The 18,772-nt window shown below is 47.2% G+C and overlaps 1 protein-coding gene across 2 annotated transcripts in view; it reads right to left on the bottom strand.

The window, feature by feature from the left end:
* LOC124289196 overlaps positions 1 to 18,409 on the bottom strand; it is a 33,302-nt gene extending 14,893 nt beyond the window's left edge. Inside the window, exons 1-6 of one of the 2 annotated variants that reach the window (XM_046725800.1) lie at positions 18,283 to 18,409; positions 16,004 to 16,105; positions 13,923 to 14,132; positions 12,244 to 12,483; positions 9,934 to 10,097; positions 2,171 to 2,293 (exon numbers count right to left, since the gene is read on the bottom strand). In XM_046725800.1, the coding sequence (XP_046581756.1) occupies positions 2,171 to 2,293; positions 9,934 to 10,097; positions 12,244 to 12,483; positions 13,923 to 14,132; positions 16,004 to 16,097 (831 nt within the window). In that variant the 5' untranslated portion in view covers positions 16,098 to 16,105; positions 18,283 to 18,409. The remainder of the gene's footprint in view (positions 1 to 2,170; positions 2,294 to 9,933; positions 10,098 to 12,243; positions 12,484 to 13,922; positions 14,133 to 16,003; positions 16,106 to 18,282) is intronic. The other variant, XM_046725802.1, reaches the window with a different exon arrangement.
* Positions 18,410 to 18,772: the final 363 nt, after the last annotated feature.

The following is an 18,772-nucleotide window of genomic DNA, read 5'->3' as shown; positions in this document are numbered from 1 at the left end:
CCACAACCATCTACACAACGTGTTATTATGTCCACACCCACCTACACAACGTGTTATTATGTCCTCAACCATCTACACAACGTGTTATTATGTCCACAACCATCTACACAACGTGTTATTATGTCCACAACCATCTACACAACGTGTTATTATGTCCACAACCATCTACACAACGTGTTATTATGTCCACAACCATCTACACAACGTGTTATTATGTCCACAACCATCTACACAACGTGTTATTATGTCCACAACCACCTACACAACGTGTTATTATGTCCACAACCACCTACACAACGTGTTATTATGTCCACAACCATCTACACAACGTGTTATTATGTCCACAACCATCTACACAACGTGTTATTATGTCCACAACCATCTACACAACGTGTTATTATGTCCACAACCATCTACACAACGTGTTATTATGTCCACAACCATCTACACAACGTGTTATTATGTCCACAACCATCTACACAACGTGTTATTATGTCCACAACCATCTACACAACGTGTTATTATGTCCACAACCATCTACACAACGTGTTATTATGCCCACAACCATCTACACAACGTGTTATTATGTGCACAACCATCTACACAACGTGTTATTATGTCCACAACCATCTACACAACGTGTTATTATGTCCACAACCATCTACACAACGTGTTATTATGTCCACAACCATCTACACAACGTGTTATTATGTCCACAACCATCTACACAGCGTGTTATTATGTCCACAACCATCTACACAACGTGTTATTATGTCCACAACCATCTACACAACGTGTTATTATGTCCACAACCATCTACACAACGTGTTATTATGTCCACAACCATCTACACAACGTTATTATTATCTACACACGTGTTATTATGTCCACAACCACCACAACGTGTTATTATGTCCACACCCACCTACACAACGTGTTATTATGTCCTCAACCATCTACACAACGTGTTATTATGTCCACAACCATCTACACAACGTGTTATTATGTCCACAACCATCTACACAACGTGTTATTATGTCCACAACCATCTACACAACGTGTTATTATGTCCACAACCATCTACACAACGTGTTATTATGTCCACAACCATCTACACAACGTGTTATTATGTCCACAACCATCTACACAACGTGTTATTATGTCCACAACCATCTACACAACGTGTTATTATGTCCACAACCATCTACACAACGTGTTATTATGTGCACAACCATCTACACAACGTGTTATTATGTCCACAACCATCTACACAACGTGTTATTATGCCCACAACCATCTACACAACGTGTTAGTGTGTCCACAACCATCTACACAACGTGTTATTATGCCCACAACCACATACACAACGTGTTATTTTGTCCACAACCCCCTACACAATGTGTTGACAAGCACATACAAAAAGTGGACATTTGTTCACGTACACGTGTTAAAATGTCTACAAGTTTAATATGTCCCCAGTCATGGAAATCAGCCTAACATAAACGCCATGTTCCAACAACCTCTGATCCGAAACGACGTACAGAGTGTAAGACGGACGGGAACACAAACATATACTCAGAGAACTTAATTAAGCATCCCCTGTATTTTTGCAATGATATGTTTGCAACACCCTCATAAACTTCTCCTGGTGAGCACGATGGAAATACAGGAGTTTTTCTGACCCAGTATGATCCTTTGACTCATAAAAAACGACAAAATGATTGGAATCCATGTTGATAATTGCTTATTTAAAAAAACACACACATTGATTTTCATACAAAACCATGTCTGTATAATTATCGCCCTGGGATGTTTTATGCTGAATTTATTGGTGAATGTGAACATTCAAAATGTCAGTTTGCGTGTCTTACACGACCCTAGATCAATACCGAGTGTAACCTCCATGTGACTGTATGAAACCTAGCTCTCTCCTCATCATACCCCCTGTCAGTCTCCTGCTCCTCTGAAGGGACAGTCTACGCCATTTCCCATCTAAAGCAGCTCCACATTGGGTCAGGTTCTATACAGGAGGATCCCTTTGTTGCACACGACGACCAATCATGTCCCATACATGCTCCAAACGGTTAAGATCGGGGTTCATTCAATCGTGAGATGTGTCAGGGGGGTGCTTAACTAAGTTCTTTGTGTATATATAAACTATGAGCCTCACCTTCATAGAGGTGACGTCCTGATTAACCTTGTCGACAATCTCTACAGTCTGGTGGAAAGCCGGTGCGACGTATGGGAACGGCCTTGTATTCACTCGTCCTGGGCACGATACTTCACCTGGCGTCTAAACATCAACAAAATCAACCTTGAATCAGTGAACTTTGGTGTAAGTGAGTGAAGTTAGTTTTACGCCACTTTTACCAATATTTCAGCAATATGGGCTTCACACATTGTACCCATGTGGGCAATCGGACCCGGTTCTTCGGCTTGACGAGCGAACGCTTTAACCACTAGGCTACCCCACCGCCCCCGGTTTAAAGCGGCTTAGGACAGTACATTTTTGTATTTCAGTTGTACGACTGCCTGTCAGTGCCATTGAAGGAAGAACCTTCATTGAATTTAAGGAAGAGTCTAGATGTTCTCTGGGTTGATGAATCGTGACAATAGTGGCATCACAACCAGGGTTGGTAAAAGATTCCGTGGGGCGCAGTGGGCGAGCTGGCTAAGGCGCCAGGCTAGTGATCCAGCGATCTTAATGTGTCGGGATCGAGCCCACCTGTGACCGGGTGTAAAAACCATGGAGTCAAGTTTGTGTGCAGACTCTTTCAGTGTTGTCACAACCCCTAGTGTACAGTACACAACCCCTAGTGTACAGTACACTACCCTGTGCACTTAAAAGAACCCACGAATCCGTTGGCATTTGACCAGATGGTGGCCACATGAATACGTGCAAACACCTAGTTGCGGGTACAGCAACGTGCAGTGAACATGGACAAAGTACTGTGACTATGTGTCCCAGTCCACCCAACTGTGAATGGGTACCTCGTTAGGATGAGAAAGCCACAATAACTCGGTTCGCCTAGTGGCTGCAAGAGTTGTATACTCCCCAGGGAGTTGAGATTGATAATGCGATGTGCCGTTGAGATTGACATCCAATGATCGAGGGAAAAAATACCAACGCCTTGAGCATGCACTAGTGCGTGGATATGTGTGCTATATAAATATCCTATAATAAAAAATAAAATAAAAGATTCAAACCCATGGTCGCCTGATCCTGGCACTCCTACGGGACACAATTCTGCCAAATATCATGTTTTGAATACAAGCCGAGGTTGTATATCTGATAGACCTATTAGCGAATATAACCTATTAAAACAAGCTTGAAGAAAACATGCAACCGTTGAAGGTATGTTTGTTGATATTTCAGGGATCATATGTCGATTTATTGATTAATAGTGAATGAGTTTAGTTTTAGGCCTCTTAGCTTCACTTAGCAATAGTTTAGTTTTTTACGCCGCTTTTAGCAATAGTCGAGCAATATCACGGCCGGGGACATCAGAAATGAGCTTCACAAATTGAACCTATGTGTACATAGTTCTTAAATCCGATTAAATTAAATTCTTGATTAATAGGGTGAAAAGGAATTTGTGAAGGTATTTGAACACACAATGCCGTTTAGAAGGTGATCAACCCACACTCTCATAGTCAGGGTGCTTTTGATTACATGTCAGACCCTGAGGGTGTGGGTTCGAATCCCGGGTGGCATGGGAATCTTTACTTTACTATTTAACTGAGAAAGTGTAACTATCCCATATATAACATGTGTAATGAATTCCACTGAACATGGAGAAAGATACCAATATCTGACGGATAATGAAGTTTTCGTTCAGTCTCTCATAGCTTGTTCCTAATGTCCCGGTACGCCGCACTCTTCTACCCAGAGTTCCATGCGGCAAGCCAGCATAGTATCTCTTCCACAGGCCAGAAAAATGTGACGATTCGTCACATCTTGCTCCGTCCATTCAATATAATTTACATATTTCTCAACTCTTTTATTTTTGACGAGTCTACACAACTAAGTAAACATCTTTGATAGAATGGTTTAGTTTCATTGAGAAAATATCCTAAAACATGTAACACTATTTCGATTTGCGTAGCGATCCTTTTGTTTACATAGGTTGTACGGCTCCACGTTCTGTCATCGAAGCTGATGGAGAGCAAACGATGCAGCCAGTTTGATATCAAAATATGTACTGCCATAGACCTTACTGTCGCAGTTGTGGAAGAATATATATGTAACAATGTAAAACATTATGAAGAGACCGCCGAAAAGCTTTCGTGAGTCCAGTCTCTTCTTATTATGAATATGCGCGTTTGATTACAAACAAGAGAAAAGTCCGGTCACGTGATATGCAAATTAGCCTGTGGCAGTGATGTTATGTTAAGTCATCGCTGTGCAGGAGTGTGGGTACGCCGCTGCACTGCTGGACATTGCTGGGGTTCCCCTTCAGTGTATAACAAATTACGTGTATTTGCTACGATTGTCATAGCTTGGGATAATAGTGAGTGAGCGCCAGGCAGGGCAGTAACAAGTACCAACTTTTAAGGTCATTTGGTATGACGCAACGTTGAGTACAACCAGGGATAATCTGCAACAGGAATAGGTCACTCGCTTGCTTTCTTTATTTTTGGTACTAATTAGCGTGTGCCTCGTCATGCGCCAATGCCTACAGGGACTTGGTTCGTTCCCAGCGCCCTTCAGTTGCGTTTAACAGTACTTCAGCCAGTTTATTATATCAGTCGGCATACTTTTTGCAAGCATAAGCTTTACTGTCAATATGATCATGCATGTTTCCTTAAATATTTACACATATGTGTAAACTGCCGCTCTCCTAGCAACCAGCAACTTTCGCTCTTCTAGCAACCATCGACTGCCGCTCTCCTAGAGACCATTAATTGCCGATCTCCTAGCAACCACCGACTGCCGCTCCCCTAGCAACCATTAACCGTTGCTCGCCGCTTTCCTAGCAACTATCGACTGCCGCTCTCCCAGCAACCAGCAACCACCGACTGCCGCTCTACTAGCAACCATCGACTGCCGCTAGCAACCACCAACTGCCGCTCTCCCAGCAACCACAAACCACCGACTGCCGCTCTACTAGCAACTATCGACTGCCGCTCTCCTAGAGACCAATGACTGCCGATCATCTAGCAACACCGACTGCTGCTCCCCTAGCAACCATTAACCGTTGCTCGCCGCTTTTCTAGCAACCAACGACTGCCGCTCTCCCAGCAACCACCAACCACCGACTGCCGCTCTCCTAGCAACCATCGACTGCCGATCATCTAGCAGCCACCGACTGCCGCTCCCCTAGCAACCACCGACTGCCGCTCTACTAGCAACCGCCGACTGCCGCTCTCCTAGAGACCAATGACTGCCGATCATCTAGCAACCACCGACTGCCGCTCTCCCAGCAACCACAAACCACCGACTGCCGCTCTACTAGCAACCATCGACTGCCGCTCTCCTAGAGACCAATGACTGTCGATCATCTAGCAACCACCGACTGCCGCTCTCCCAGCAACCACAATCCACCGACTGCCGCTGTACTAGCAACCACCGACTGCCGCTGTACTAGCAACCACCGACTGCCGCTCTCCTAGAGACCACCGACTGCCGCTCTCCCAGCAACCACAATCCACCGACTGCCGCTGTACTAGCAACCACCGACTGCCGCTGTACTAGCAGACCACCGACTGCCGATCATCTAGCGACCACCGACTGCTGCTCCCCTAACAACCATTAACCGTTGCTCGCCGCTTTCCTAGCAACCACCGACTGCCGCTCTCCCAGCAACCAGCAACCACCGACTGCCGCTCTACTAGCAACCATCGACTGCCGCTAGCAACCACCAACTGCCGCTCTCCTAGAGACCACCGACTGCCGCTCTCCCTGCAACCACCGACTGCCGCTCTCCTAGAGACCACCGACTGCCGCTCTCCTAGAGACCAATGACTGCCGATCCTCTAGCTACCACCGACTGCTGCTCCCCTAACAACCATTAACCGTTGCTCGCCGCTTTCCTAGCAACCACCGACTGCCGCTCTCCCAGCAACCACCAACCACCGACTGCCGCTCTACTAGCAACCACCGACTGCCGATCATCTAGCAGCCACCGACTGCCGCTCTACTAGCAACCACCGACTGCCGCTCTACTAGCAACCACCGACTGCCGCTCCTAGCAACCACCGACTGCCGCTCTACTAGCAACCACCGACTGCCGCTCTCCTAGCAACCACCGACTGCCGCTCTACTAGCAACCACCGACTGCCGCTCTCCTAGAGACCAATGACTGCCGATCATCTAGCAACCACCGACTGCTGCTCCCCTAACAACCATTAACCGCCGCTTTGCTCGCCGCTTTCCTAGCAACCACCGACTGCCGCTCTCCCAGCACCAACCACCGACTGCCGCTCTACTAGCAACCATCGACTGCCGATCATCTAGCAGCCACCGACTGCGGCTCCCCTAGCAACCACCAACTGCCGCTCTACTAGCAACCACGACTGCCGCTCTACTAGCAACCACCGACTGCCGCTCTCCTAGCAACCACCGACTGCCGCTTCCCTAGCAACCACCAACTGCCGCTCTACTAGCAACCACCGACTGCCGCTCTACTAGCAACCACCGACTGCCGTTCTCCTAGCAACCATCGACTGCCGCTCTCCCAGCAACCACCAACCACCGACTGCCGCTCCCCTAGCAACCACCGACTGCCGCTCTACTAGCAAACCACCGACTGCCGATCATCTAACCACCGACTGCCGCTCTCCCAGCAACCACCAACCCAACCACCGACTGCCGATCTACTAGCAACCACCGACTGCCGATCATCCTAGCAACCACCGACTGCCGCTGTCCTAGCAACCACCGACTGCCGCTTCTACTAGCAACCACCGACTGCCGCTCTAGCAACCACCAACCACCGACTGCCGCCAACCACCGACTCGCTGTACCAATAACCACCAACCACCGACTGCCGCTCTCCCAGCAACCACCGACTGCCGCTCTACTCATCTAGCAACCACCGACTGCCGCTCTCCTAGCAACCACCGACTGCCGCTCTCTAGCAACCACCGACTGCCGCTCTCCTAGCAACCAGCAACCACCGACTGCCGATCATCTAGCAACCACCGACTGCCGCTCTCCTAGCAACCACCAACCACCGACTGCCGCTCTACTAGCAACCACCGACTGCCGCTCTCCTAGCAGCCAGACCAATGACTGCCGCTCTAGCAACCACCGACTGCCGCTCTCCCTAGACCACACTGCCGCTCTGCCGCTGTACAGCAACCACCGACTGCCGCTCTCCTAGCAACCACCGACTGCCGCTCTACTAGCAACCACCGACTGCCGCTCTACCAGCAACCACCGACTGCCGCTGCCGCTCCTAGCAAACCACCGACTGCCGCTCTACTAGCAACCACCGACTGCCGCTCTACTGGCAACCACCGACTGCCGCTCTCTAGCAACCACCGACTGCCGACTGCCGATCAACTAGCAACCACCGACTGCCGCTCTCCTAGCAACCACCGACTGCCGCTGTACTAACTGACTGCCGCTCTCTCCTAGCAACCACCGACTGCGCGCTAGCAACCAGCAACCACCGACTGCCGCTCTACTAGCAACCACCGACTGCCGCTCTCCTAGCAACCAACCACCGACTGCCGCTCTCCTAGCAACCACCGACTGCCGCCACCGACTGCCGCTCTACTAGCAACCACCGACTGCCGCTCTCCTAGAGACCAATGACTGCCGATCATCTAGCAACCACCGACTGCTGCTGCCAACCGCAACAACCATTAACCGTTGACTGCCGCTTTCCTAGCAACCACCAACTGCCGCTCTCCCAGCAACCACCGACTGCCGCTCTACTAGCAACCACCGACTGCCGCTCTGCCTACCAACCACCGACTGCCGCTCTCCCTGCAACCACCGACTGCCGCTCTACTAGCAACCACCGACTGCCGCTACTAGCAACCACCGACTAGCAAACCAATGACTGCCGATCATCTAGCAACCACCGACTGCTGCTCCCCTAACAACCATTAACCGTTGCTCGCCGCTTTCCTAGCAACCACCAACTGCCGCTCTCCCAGCAACCACCAACCACCGACTGCCGCTCTACTAGCAACCATCGACTGCCGATCATCTAGCAGCCACCGACTGCGGCTCCCTAGCAACCACCGACTGCCGCTCTACTAGCAACCACGACTGCCGCTCTACTAGCAACCACCGACTGCCGCTCTCCTAGCAACCACCGACTGCCGCTTCCCTAGCAACCACCAACTGCCGCTCTACTAGCAACCACCGACTGCCGCTCTCCTAGAGACCAATGACTGCCGATCATCTAGCAACCACCGACTGCCGCTCCCCTAACAACCATTAACCGTTGCTCGCCGCTTTCCTAGCAACCACCGACTGCCGCTCTCCCAGCAACCACCAACCACCGACTGCCGCTCTACTAGCAACCATCGACTGCCGATCATCTAGCAGCCACCGACTGCCGCTCCCCTAGCAACCACCGACTGCCGCTCTACTAGCAACCACCGACTGCCGCTCTCCCTGCAACCACCGACTGCCGCTCTACTAGCAACCACCGTCTGCCGCTCTCCCTGCAACCACCGACTGCCGCTCTCCCAGCAACCACTAACCACCGACTGCCGATCATCTAGCAACCACCGACTGCCGCTCTACTAGCAACCCCGACTGCCGCTCTCCTAGCAACCACCGACTGCCGCTCTCCTAGCAACCACCGACTGCCGCTCTCCTAGCAACCACCGACTGCCGCTCTACTAGCAACCACCGACTGCCGCTGTACTAGCAACCACCAACCACCGACTGCCGCTCTCCTAGCAACCACCGACCGCCGCTCTACTAGCAACCACCGACTGCCGCTCTCCCTGCAACCACCGATTGCCGCTCTCCCAGCAACCACCAACCACCGACTGCCGCTCCCCTAGCAACCACCGACTGCCGCTCTACTAGCAACCACCGACTGCCGCTCTCCCTGCAACCACCGACTGCCGCTCTACTAGCAACCACCGACTGCCGCTGTACTAGCAACCACCGACTGCCGCTCATCTAGCAACCACCGACTGCCGCTCCCCTAACAACCACCAACCGCCAACTGCCGCTGTCCTAGCAACCACCGACTGCCGCCCTCCCAGCAACCACCAACCACCGATTGCCGATCATCTAGCAACCACCGACTGCCGCTCTCCTAGCAACCACCGACTGCCGCTGTACTAGCAACCACCGACTGCCGCTCTCCTAGCAACCACCGACTGCCGCTCTACTAGCAACCATCGACTGCCGCTGTACTAGCAACCACCGACTGCCGCTCTCCTAGCAGCCACCGACTGCCGCTCTACTAGCAACCACCGACTGCCGCTCTCCTAGCAGCCACCGACTGCCGCTCTACTAGCAACCACCGACTGCCGCTCTCCCAGCAACCACCGACTGCCGCTCTACTAGCAACCACCTACTGCCGCTCCCCTAGCAACCACTGACTGCCGCTCTCCCAGCAACCACCGACTGCCGCTCTTCTAAGAACCACTGACTGCCGATCCCATAGCAACCACCTACTGCCGCTCTCCTAGCAGCCACCGACTGCCGATCAACTAGCAACCACTGACTGGCGCTCTCCTCGCAACCACTGACTGCCTCTCTCCAAGCAACCACCGACTACCGATCCCCTAGCAATCACTGAATGCCGCTCTCCTAACAACCACCGACTGTCGCTCTCCTTGCAACCACCGACTGCCGCTCTCCTAGCAACCACCGACTGCCGCTCTCCTAGCAGACAATCTGTTCACTGGTGCACGGACGTGGTTACATTTGAAGATATGGTTCCACAAGGTTACGTAACGATAATTTGTAACTACCAAATTGCCAGCACATGACCTGTCCTCCATACCTACCTCAAATGCGTTTGGAGTCTCAATGTAGTTCTTGAAGTGTATAAAGTCGTAGATGTGGTTGAAGGAGTGGGCGGGGCCACCTGCCTGTGTCCCCACCTTCCCTATCACGCGTGCTCGGACCGGCACATCCGGAATATTTAAGGCCATGTCCCACGTGTCTGGGTCTGATTCAAGAGTAAAACATAACACAAGTTAGCATGGCACCCACCATCAAACACGGACCTTGATAGAGAAAGGAATAGTCAGATTAAACACACAAATCCGACAACAAATCAGTTATCTGAGAACATATTCAAACAAACCCCAATTATCAAATCAACTGGACAGAGCTCACAATACCGGCTACTGAACAACCTGACTTTACCAAACGAAAATTAACCGAAGCCATCCACATCAAATGACACCGACCCATGATCAATAGAGATGTTTATTCCACCCCCGGTGCATACGAGTTCATCGTACTCACCAATCAACCCGAACTGCTTGTGTAAGAATGTTCCACCTCTAACGTTAACGCTCCGTATATCCCGCTGGCTTCTACATATATAATCCCTTGTCTTCACATTGTTACTGTACTTCTCAATTATCTTCTTGTTTTTATTAGTTATATACTACATATATACTTGATGTAACCCCGTTTTCTACTTGATTCATACCTGCTTGACAACGATACAAGAATCTGTACCGAAACGTCCTATCATCTATAAACAGCACAAGTTATATCTGTAGGTCCGCATTACGTAGGATGAGAATTAGGGACAGTCCAAGAGTAACCAGACCAGGTCACTTAATGGTCATTCTTTGACCTCAACCTCGTTTTGACCTCCCCTGAATTTTCTTGGCCAATCTCTTCTCAAATGAAACCAATATGAAATCCTCTTTTGCAGATATTGTTTATGATTCGTCGAAAATCAGAGGTAGATCAAAACGTTTGGTCCTCAGCAACCCAGGTAGACTAAGGCTTAGTCTCTGAATATATATAATTTTGATGGTAACAAACAAAGCCCATTAATATCGAAAAGGAGCCCAGAGATTCAACCCTGAACCTGAGGAAATCTGCTTTATTTAGGGCTTTAGCACTGCAGAGAGGGCTTGGCAGTAGGGAAATTAATGTGGTTCAGGGACTGTGAGACAGACTACAACCCAGGTTGTCGTGACAGGAGACCGAGGGATCAAGGGGTCAGGTTTGCTTACTTTGCTGATGTATGTGATCGTACATTAACTGCTAAGTAATCTAAATTTACACACATGATATCAATCACAGGATTGTCTGGTCAGACCCGATCATTTACAGTCCGCCAATATGTAGCTGGAATATTGCTCAGATCGTTAAAAAGGTTTACAAAAGGTTTGTCCGCATACTGCAAGCTTTAATGTCTCCAGATATTGGACCAAACTTACCGACTGCATTTGTTACGACTACACTGGCCTATGACAGAGTGGACACCAATGACCACCATGCTGGACACCAATGACCACCTTGCCTGGACACTAATGACCACCTTGCTGGACACCAAAGTCCACCTTAATGGACACCAATGTCCACCTCACGGACATCAATGACCACCTTGCTAGACACCAATGACCACCTTACTGGACACCAATGACCACCTTACTGAACACCAAGTATCACTCTACTGGACACAAATGACCACCATATTGGACACCAATGACCACTTTAATGGTCACTAATGACCACCTTACTGGACACCAATGACCACTTTACTGGACAACAATGACCACTTTACTGGACCATCTTACTGGAGACTGGACACCAATGGCTATCGGACTGGATACCAATGACCACCTTACTGGACACCAAAGACCACTTTACTGGACCATCTTACTGGACACTAATGACCATCTTACTGAACAACATTGGCCACTTTACTGGACACCAATGACCACTTTACTGGACCATCTAACTGGACACTGGACACTAAATACCATCTTACTGGACACCAATGACCACCTTAATGGACACTAATGACCACCTTACTGGACACCAATGACCACTTTACTGGACACCAATGACCACTTTACTGGACCATCTAACTGGACACTGGACACTAAATACCATCTTACTGGACACCAATGACCACCTTAATGGACACTAATGACCACCTTACTGGACACCAATGACCACTTTACTGGACACCAATGACCACTTTACTGGACCATCTAACTGGACACTGGACACTAAATACCATCTTACTGGACACCAATGACCACCTTAATGGACACTAATGACCACTTTACTGGACACCAATGACCACTTTACTTCACACCAATGACCATCTTGTAACGTACCTGAGAAGTACCACGTGACATTCATTGTGGCATCCATGTTCTGCCAGTACTGACAAGAGTGCCATTTCTGGACGTTGATGCCTCGGACAGTGTCCGGCCCAAGGTTGACCTCGTTCACGCCGGTCCCGGAGAAATGAAGCGCACCTGCCGCTGTGTAGATGTGCTCCCCCTGTCCGTTCGGCTTGAACCCGAACAGGAAGCGCTGGGTGGCTTCGGATATGTCCGTGACGTAACATGTCTCTGTACAGAAACATTGAATCGTCAGTGAGTGGATATTGTTTTAGTTCGCGATTGACACTTCCCAACCAGTATCAATGTACCTGGCGATTGAACAAGTCTAAATAGCACACATGCTAATACTGTATATTATTAGAAAACCGACCCGTGAAGATCCGGTTAGAGATTGTTCTTCAGTGACCCATGCGTGTCGTCAGAGGCGACTAACTGGATCGAGTGGTCAGGCTCGCTGACTTGGTTGACACATGTCATCCTATCCCAGTTGTGTAGATCGATGCTCATGCTGTTGATCACTGGATTGTCTGATCCAGGCTTGATTATTTACAGACAGCAGCCATATAAGGAAATACATATCAGCTGAGCCTATCAGCATATCAGTTGACACATATGGTATGTCGTCTGGAAACAGGGAGCACCTGACAGTCTGCGCTTGACAAGCAGTACCAAGTGTGGTCAAGAGAACAGAACCCAGTACGATACCACGATATTAAATGAATGTGGACCCATCACACCGAACCGGCCATTTTAGGTTTTATACCCATTCTGTGTCCTTAATGCAGAGCATCGTGCACCAAATACTTTCCGCAAAAGTATGTAAGTATAACGCGGTTCGAACCACCGACCGTCCTCTCTGAAGACAGACACTCTATCCACTAGCCATACATACGGTCTGAATACGTGTGCGCGTATCTATAATGGTGATTCGCAACGAGTGTATTTGAGTTTAATTTTACGCGGTTTTTAGCAATATTCCAGCGATATCCGACATGAGGAACGAACGCTTTAACCGCAAAGCTACCCAACCAATCCGATTCACGATAAATCACCGGCATGTCTGGTCCATTGTCAAGCCCGGGAAGACCTGTGTTCAATTCCCCACATGGATGAAATGTGTGACGCCCTTTTCTGGTCTCTCCCGCCTCGATATTACTAGACTAATGCTAAAAGCGGCGTTAAACTATAGTCAGTTGTCTCACTCACCATTTTCAAGCCTCCATCACGTAGATTGATCATTGCTCGTAACGTTAAACAAGAAACAAACATAGTGAGTGAGTTTGGTTTTACGCCGCTTTTAGCAATATTCCAGCAATATCACGGCGGGGGACACCAGAAATGAGCTTCACACAATGTACACATGTGGGGATTCGAACCCGGGTCTTCGGCGTGACGAGCGAACGCTTTAACCACTAGGCTACCCCACCGCCCCACAAACAAACATAAGTGAAAACAGACCCTTTTTAGCGATCTATCGACAGAGTGAGTGAGTAAGTGAGCTTAGTTTTACGCCGCCTTTAGCAATATTCGAGCAATATCACGGCAGGGGACAACAGAAATGGGCTTCACACATTGTATCCATGTGGGGAATCGAACCCGCGTCTTCGGCGTGAGGAGCGAACGCTTTAACCACTAGGCTACCCAACCGCCCCCATCTATCATCTTACTAGTAAAGGGATATATCCGGATGAACTGGTTGTTGTTGTAGTCGAAGTAGCCGTAGAACGTCGATCCCTTCGTCGTCTGTTGTATCACGCCCATGTTGATGCTGTAGTCGAACCATTCGTGCACCTCCAAAGACATGTTCTGGTCTACGAAGATACACTCGATGTGGACCTCGAACGTCGGCGGAAGCTGGGGAGGCATCGGCTGAGGACCTACCCCGGTCCGGGAGAAAGAGGCAAAATAGCAGAAAATGGATATGTATAATTAACTAGGGAACAAGATTCATGGGGACTACAGGGAAACCGTGCCCACCGACCTTCTGATTTACCGGTCCTGCATGAAATCTACCGGTCAGTTTGGATTAAATTTCCATAATTTACTAGGTTTTAGTTTTGAAGTTTATAAATTGCCACTTGAACTTGACCTATTTAGGCCCTAAGTGTTGTTTGTTTTGTCATCCTCATTAGCCGAAAACTTGCGTTTACCTCCAAAAACGTGGAGAGCGTTGTCTGCTTTCCGCTTGCCACTTCGACGTATTTAAACGATCGGATAACATTGTTATTATTTCCCGTGACAACAGTAATTAAAGTGACGTTTCGAAGTACAAAACACAGCGATCTTTCCCAAAGACTCTCAAACTGAGCAATCCATTGCGCGTAATATAATGAATTTAGAAGGAAACCTCATCTCACACGAAAATGGTAATCGCCGATTCTATTATTAGAGGATTATTTGAGCGATTTTATTTTAATTTCGGTAATATTTTAAGCAAGGCAAAATTAGTCTGGATATTTTACCGGACTCGGTGACCGATTGCCTCCAGATTTATCGGTCCTGGGCAATTTGTACAGCCCCAAATCCGGTATATTCCAGAGAACGGAAACACTGGGTAGAAGTGATGTATTACAATAAACTGGGGGCCAAAACTGATGTGGAAAGATGAAACATGAAATAAATAAACAAACAAATAAATAAATAAATAAATAAATAAATAAATAAATAAATAAATAAATAAATAAATAAATAAATAAATAAATAAATAAATAAATAAATAAATAAATAAATAAATAAATAAATAAATAAATAAATAAATAAATAAATAAATAAATAAATAAAAAAAATAGATAAATAAATAAATGCAATTCATTCGTTACATCCGTCTCATCGTTACAAGGGTGTTCGTTGTTAACGTAGATTACTGTAAGTATTATTTGAACTTAACAACCTAGATAGAGAAGGAGTCACGTTAAGACCTGACTGACGGGATGATAACAGGTGTTATCATCCCAGCTCTGACTGATATGTACTCATTACGAAGTCTCGTCACGTTAACGTACAGTGCGGGTTATTTTATATTTCATTGTTTTATCTAGTTTTACATATTTCTGATGTTTTCATAAAAAGTACATTGTATCTGTTATACAAGGGGAATATATTGACAGCAATAATCATCCAAATACACGTCACGATGATTTGATGAGTGAGTGAGTGAGTATGTTTTTACGCCGCTTTTAGCAATATTCAAGCAATATCACGGCGGGGGACACCAGAAACGGGCTTCACACATTGAACCCATGTGGGGAATCGAACCCGGGTCTTCGGCACGACGAGCGAACGCTTTGACCACTAGGCTACCCCACCGCCCCCAATGATTTGATGAATGGGTGGAGGTGTGGGTGAGGGGAGTCACCTTTAATTTGCGTCCTTCAGTAATTACGAAAACCTAGGCTGGTCCCTGAAATGTGTGTGAGAGACAAACTGTCTTTCCTCGATCAGTGCTTCATCTTTTTGCAATCAAACAATGATTTTCCAGTAATTTGGAAATATATTATTGTAAAATACTGTCAAGCTCCATTGTGTCGAACACTGATGTCTCGAACATACGATTGTCTCGAAGGAAAACGTTTGGTTTATTCGTAAGCTTTTTCATTTATCATTTTCGGTCGCGCGGAACATCGGATAACTCGAAATATTTACCAAGGTCCCTTCAACATCGACTCAAAGCTATTTATCTGCGAGACCTCTATAGACTGATATTACTTGGCCCGCGTGTAAAGCTTGTGTAAGACAGTATCCATGTTACCTGGTGGCGGGGTGCTCCCCGTGTCGCATACCGTGTTGTCGTAGGTTCCTCTTACTACCCCCAGCGTCAGCAGCAGCAGCAACACCGTCTTCATCTTTTTACCTGATGCAGAAGGGCAACTATGTTGATGGTAACGTTCTGACACGTGTATGGCAATTTCTCCATGTTGCTGAAGACTGTTGCACTCAGTAATATTAAAGCTGAAGACGGAGCATGGGCATGTTCGAGTCTGGACCAAACAAACCAGGTTTTTATGAAGTGAGTAACGACCTATACCAGCGGGATACTATGACTCACAATTATCCAAATCTCTGGTTTATAACGTTGCTGTATGAAAAGAATTATATGCTGGTGACAGAAAATGTAGGTGACCAACATTGACCTTGACGTGTACTTGGGTGGTTTGCATACGAACTGAGGCACTGATGTATATATTAATTCATAGGGAACGAAAAATATATAATATTTGCAACACGAAACCTGGTATTGGATTTTGTTGATTTGTACACTGGCTTCCAGAATGATGAATACAACTGCACGTGTCTTCCAGAATGATGAATACAACTGCACGTACGTGTCTTCCAGAATGATGAATACAACTGCACGTGTCTTCCAGAATGATGAATACAACTGCACGTATGTGTCTTCCAGAATGATGAATACAACTGCACGTGTCTTCCAGAATGATGAATACAACTGCACGTGTCTTCCAGAATGATGAATACAACTGCACGTACGTGTCTTCCAGAATGATGAATACAACTGCACGTGTCTTCCAGAATGATAACCTAATGTGCACGTGTCATCCAGATAGTAATTATATTTGCACTTATAATCATAAGTGCACATTCTTTTCAGAATGGTCTTTACAATTGAACGTGTGCTTCAGTGAGTGAGTGAGTTTAGCTAGCCTAGTGGTTAAAGCGTCCCCTCGTCACGCCGAAAGCAAGGGTTTGGTTCCCGACATGGGTACAATGTGTGAGGCCCATTACTGGTGTTACCCCGCTGTGATGTTGCTGGAAGATTGCTTAAAGCGGCGTAAAACACAACTAACTCACTCACTCTTTCAGAATGGTAATTATAAACACATATTTTTTTCAGAATGATGTTAACAATTGTCACGCATGTTTTCCAGGATCATAACGAAATTTCCACGTGTTTTCCAGATTGGTAATTTCAGAACGATAATCAGTTCGATTCCCCACATGTGTGCAATGTGTGAAGCCCATTTCTGGTGTCCCCGCCGTGATGTTGCTGGAATGTTGCTGAAAGCGGCACAAAACCTAAACTCACTCACTCTCCTAATGAATGGACCGCCTCCGTGGTGTAGTGGTTAGAGCGTCCGCCCGGAGAGCGGAAGGTCGCGGGTTCGATCCCCGACCGCGTCATACCAAAAGACGTTAAAATATGGTGCTTGTTGGTCCCTGCCTGGCGCTCGGCATTAATGGGTACAACAAAGACTGGTGGCTCGGAGTCAGTATAATGTGTCTGAGTTGGGCATTCATGCTTCACTGCGGCATGGTATCTCAGTGGGCTAGAACTATAAAACCAGCTTCAGTCTGGGCTAGTACAAGCAGCCGCACATACACATACACACGCATGCACGACGTCATATGAGCGAAATATTCTCAAGCACGACGTTAAACCCAATTTCACCTCACCTCAACTCCTAATGAATGCGCTAGTTGTAGTGTTGGGAATTGGTTAAAATCTGATAATTGATGATTGGTTCATTACTACCGATCAATCATCGAAAATAATTGGTTAGCATCATTTATGAAATTTGTTAATGCACATAAAAATAAGGTAAAAAACAAGTAGTTCTTTGGGTTTTTGTGGGGGGCAAAATGTCACATCTTTAAAGGATGACTAGTATGTTAGTAACATAAATTTCTTGGAGTCTTTAAGATAAATTCAATCATGACTTGAAACGAGCTTGTAGTGCTTACGAAATGTAACAGACAAAACCAACCTTGTGAAAAATATTGTTAATGAAAACAAGTGTTCCAGAATTGTTTGTGTTCGATTATGAGAAATTGTGATCGATTGCTTGGTCGTTTAGTCACTACGACCAATCTTCGATTATTTCAATTAATCGGACCACCACTAGCTAGTTGTCTTCATCCTGTGTTAACACAGAACAGTACAAGGTACATTGACATAGTTAAACTGTCGTTGCTTTGCGAGTCATGTAATCTCTCCAAACCATCGGACAAGCAGTCTACGACACAGGCGACACGGCACGAGTGATAGATAGTGTCCAATATAACGGTACCTACCCGGTCGACCAGTTGGAATCACTCGGAAACATCAACTTACAGAAGTCGTCTTGTACGGCGGCAAGTATTTATTTCAGAGGCAGATTGAAATACAGGTCACTTTTTTTTACAGATGATAACAACATTCTTATCAACGCTATCAGCGGCATGTGCAACGACATGAAACATCACGGGGGTGTGCTGCGGGTTACGTGGACAATGTACTAGCTGATAAACTCAGGTTATGATAAGAAGCATGCTACAAGGTTGAGAAAGGTTGACATTAAATCATTGTATGTAAAAATGTCTACCTTTACTTCTCTGTGAAACAGAGGGGATGGGTTAGCCTAATGGTTAGAGCGACCGCTCGTCGCGCTGAAGACCCGGGTTTGATTCCCGGCATGGGTACAAATTGTGGAGCCCATTTCTGGTATTTCTTGATATTGCTGGAATATTGCTAAAAAAACAATATTCATGCATAAAACTATACTCATTCTCTGCAAAATAGTGC

This window comes from Haliotis rubra, unplaced genomic scaffold, assembly GCF_003918875.1.
Source record: "Haliotis rubra isolate DU_JTF1 unplaced genomic scaffold, ASM391887v1 Scf435, whole genome shotgun sequence".
NCBI classification, from domain to species: domain Eukaryota; kingdom Metazoa; phylum Mollusca; class Gastropoda; order Lepetellida; family Haliotidae; genus Haliotis; species Haliotis rubra.
Note: the sequence above shows the minus strand (reverse complement) of the source record. Positions and strands in the feature narration are given on the sequence as shown.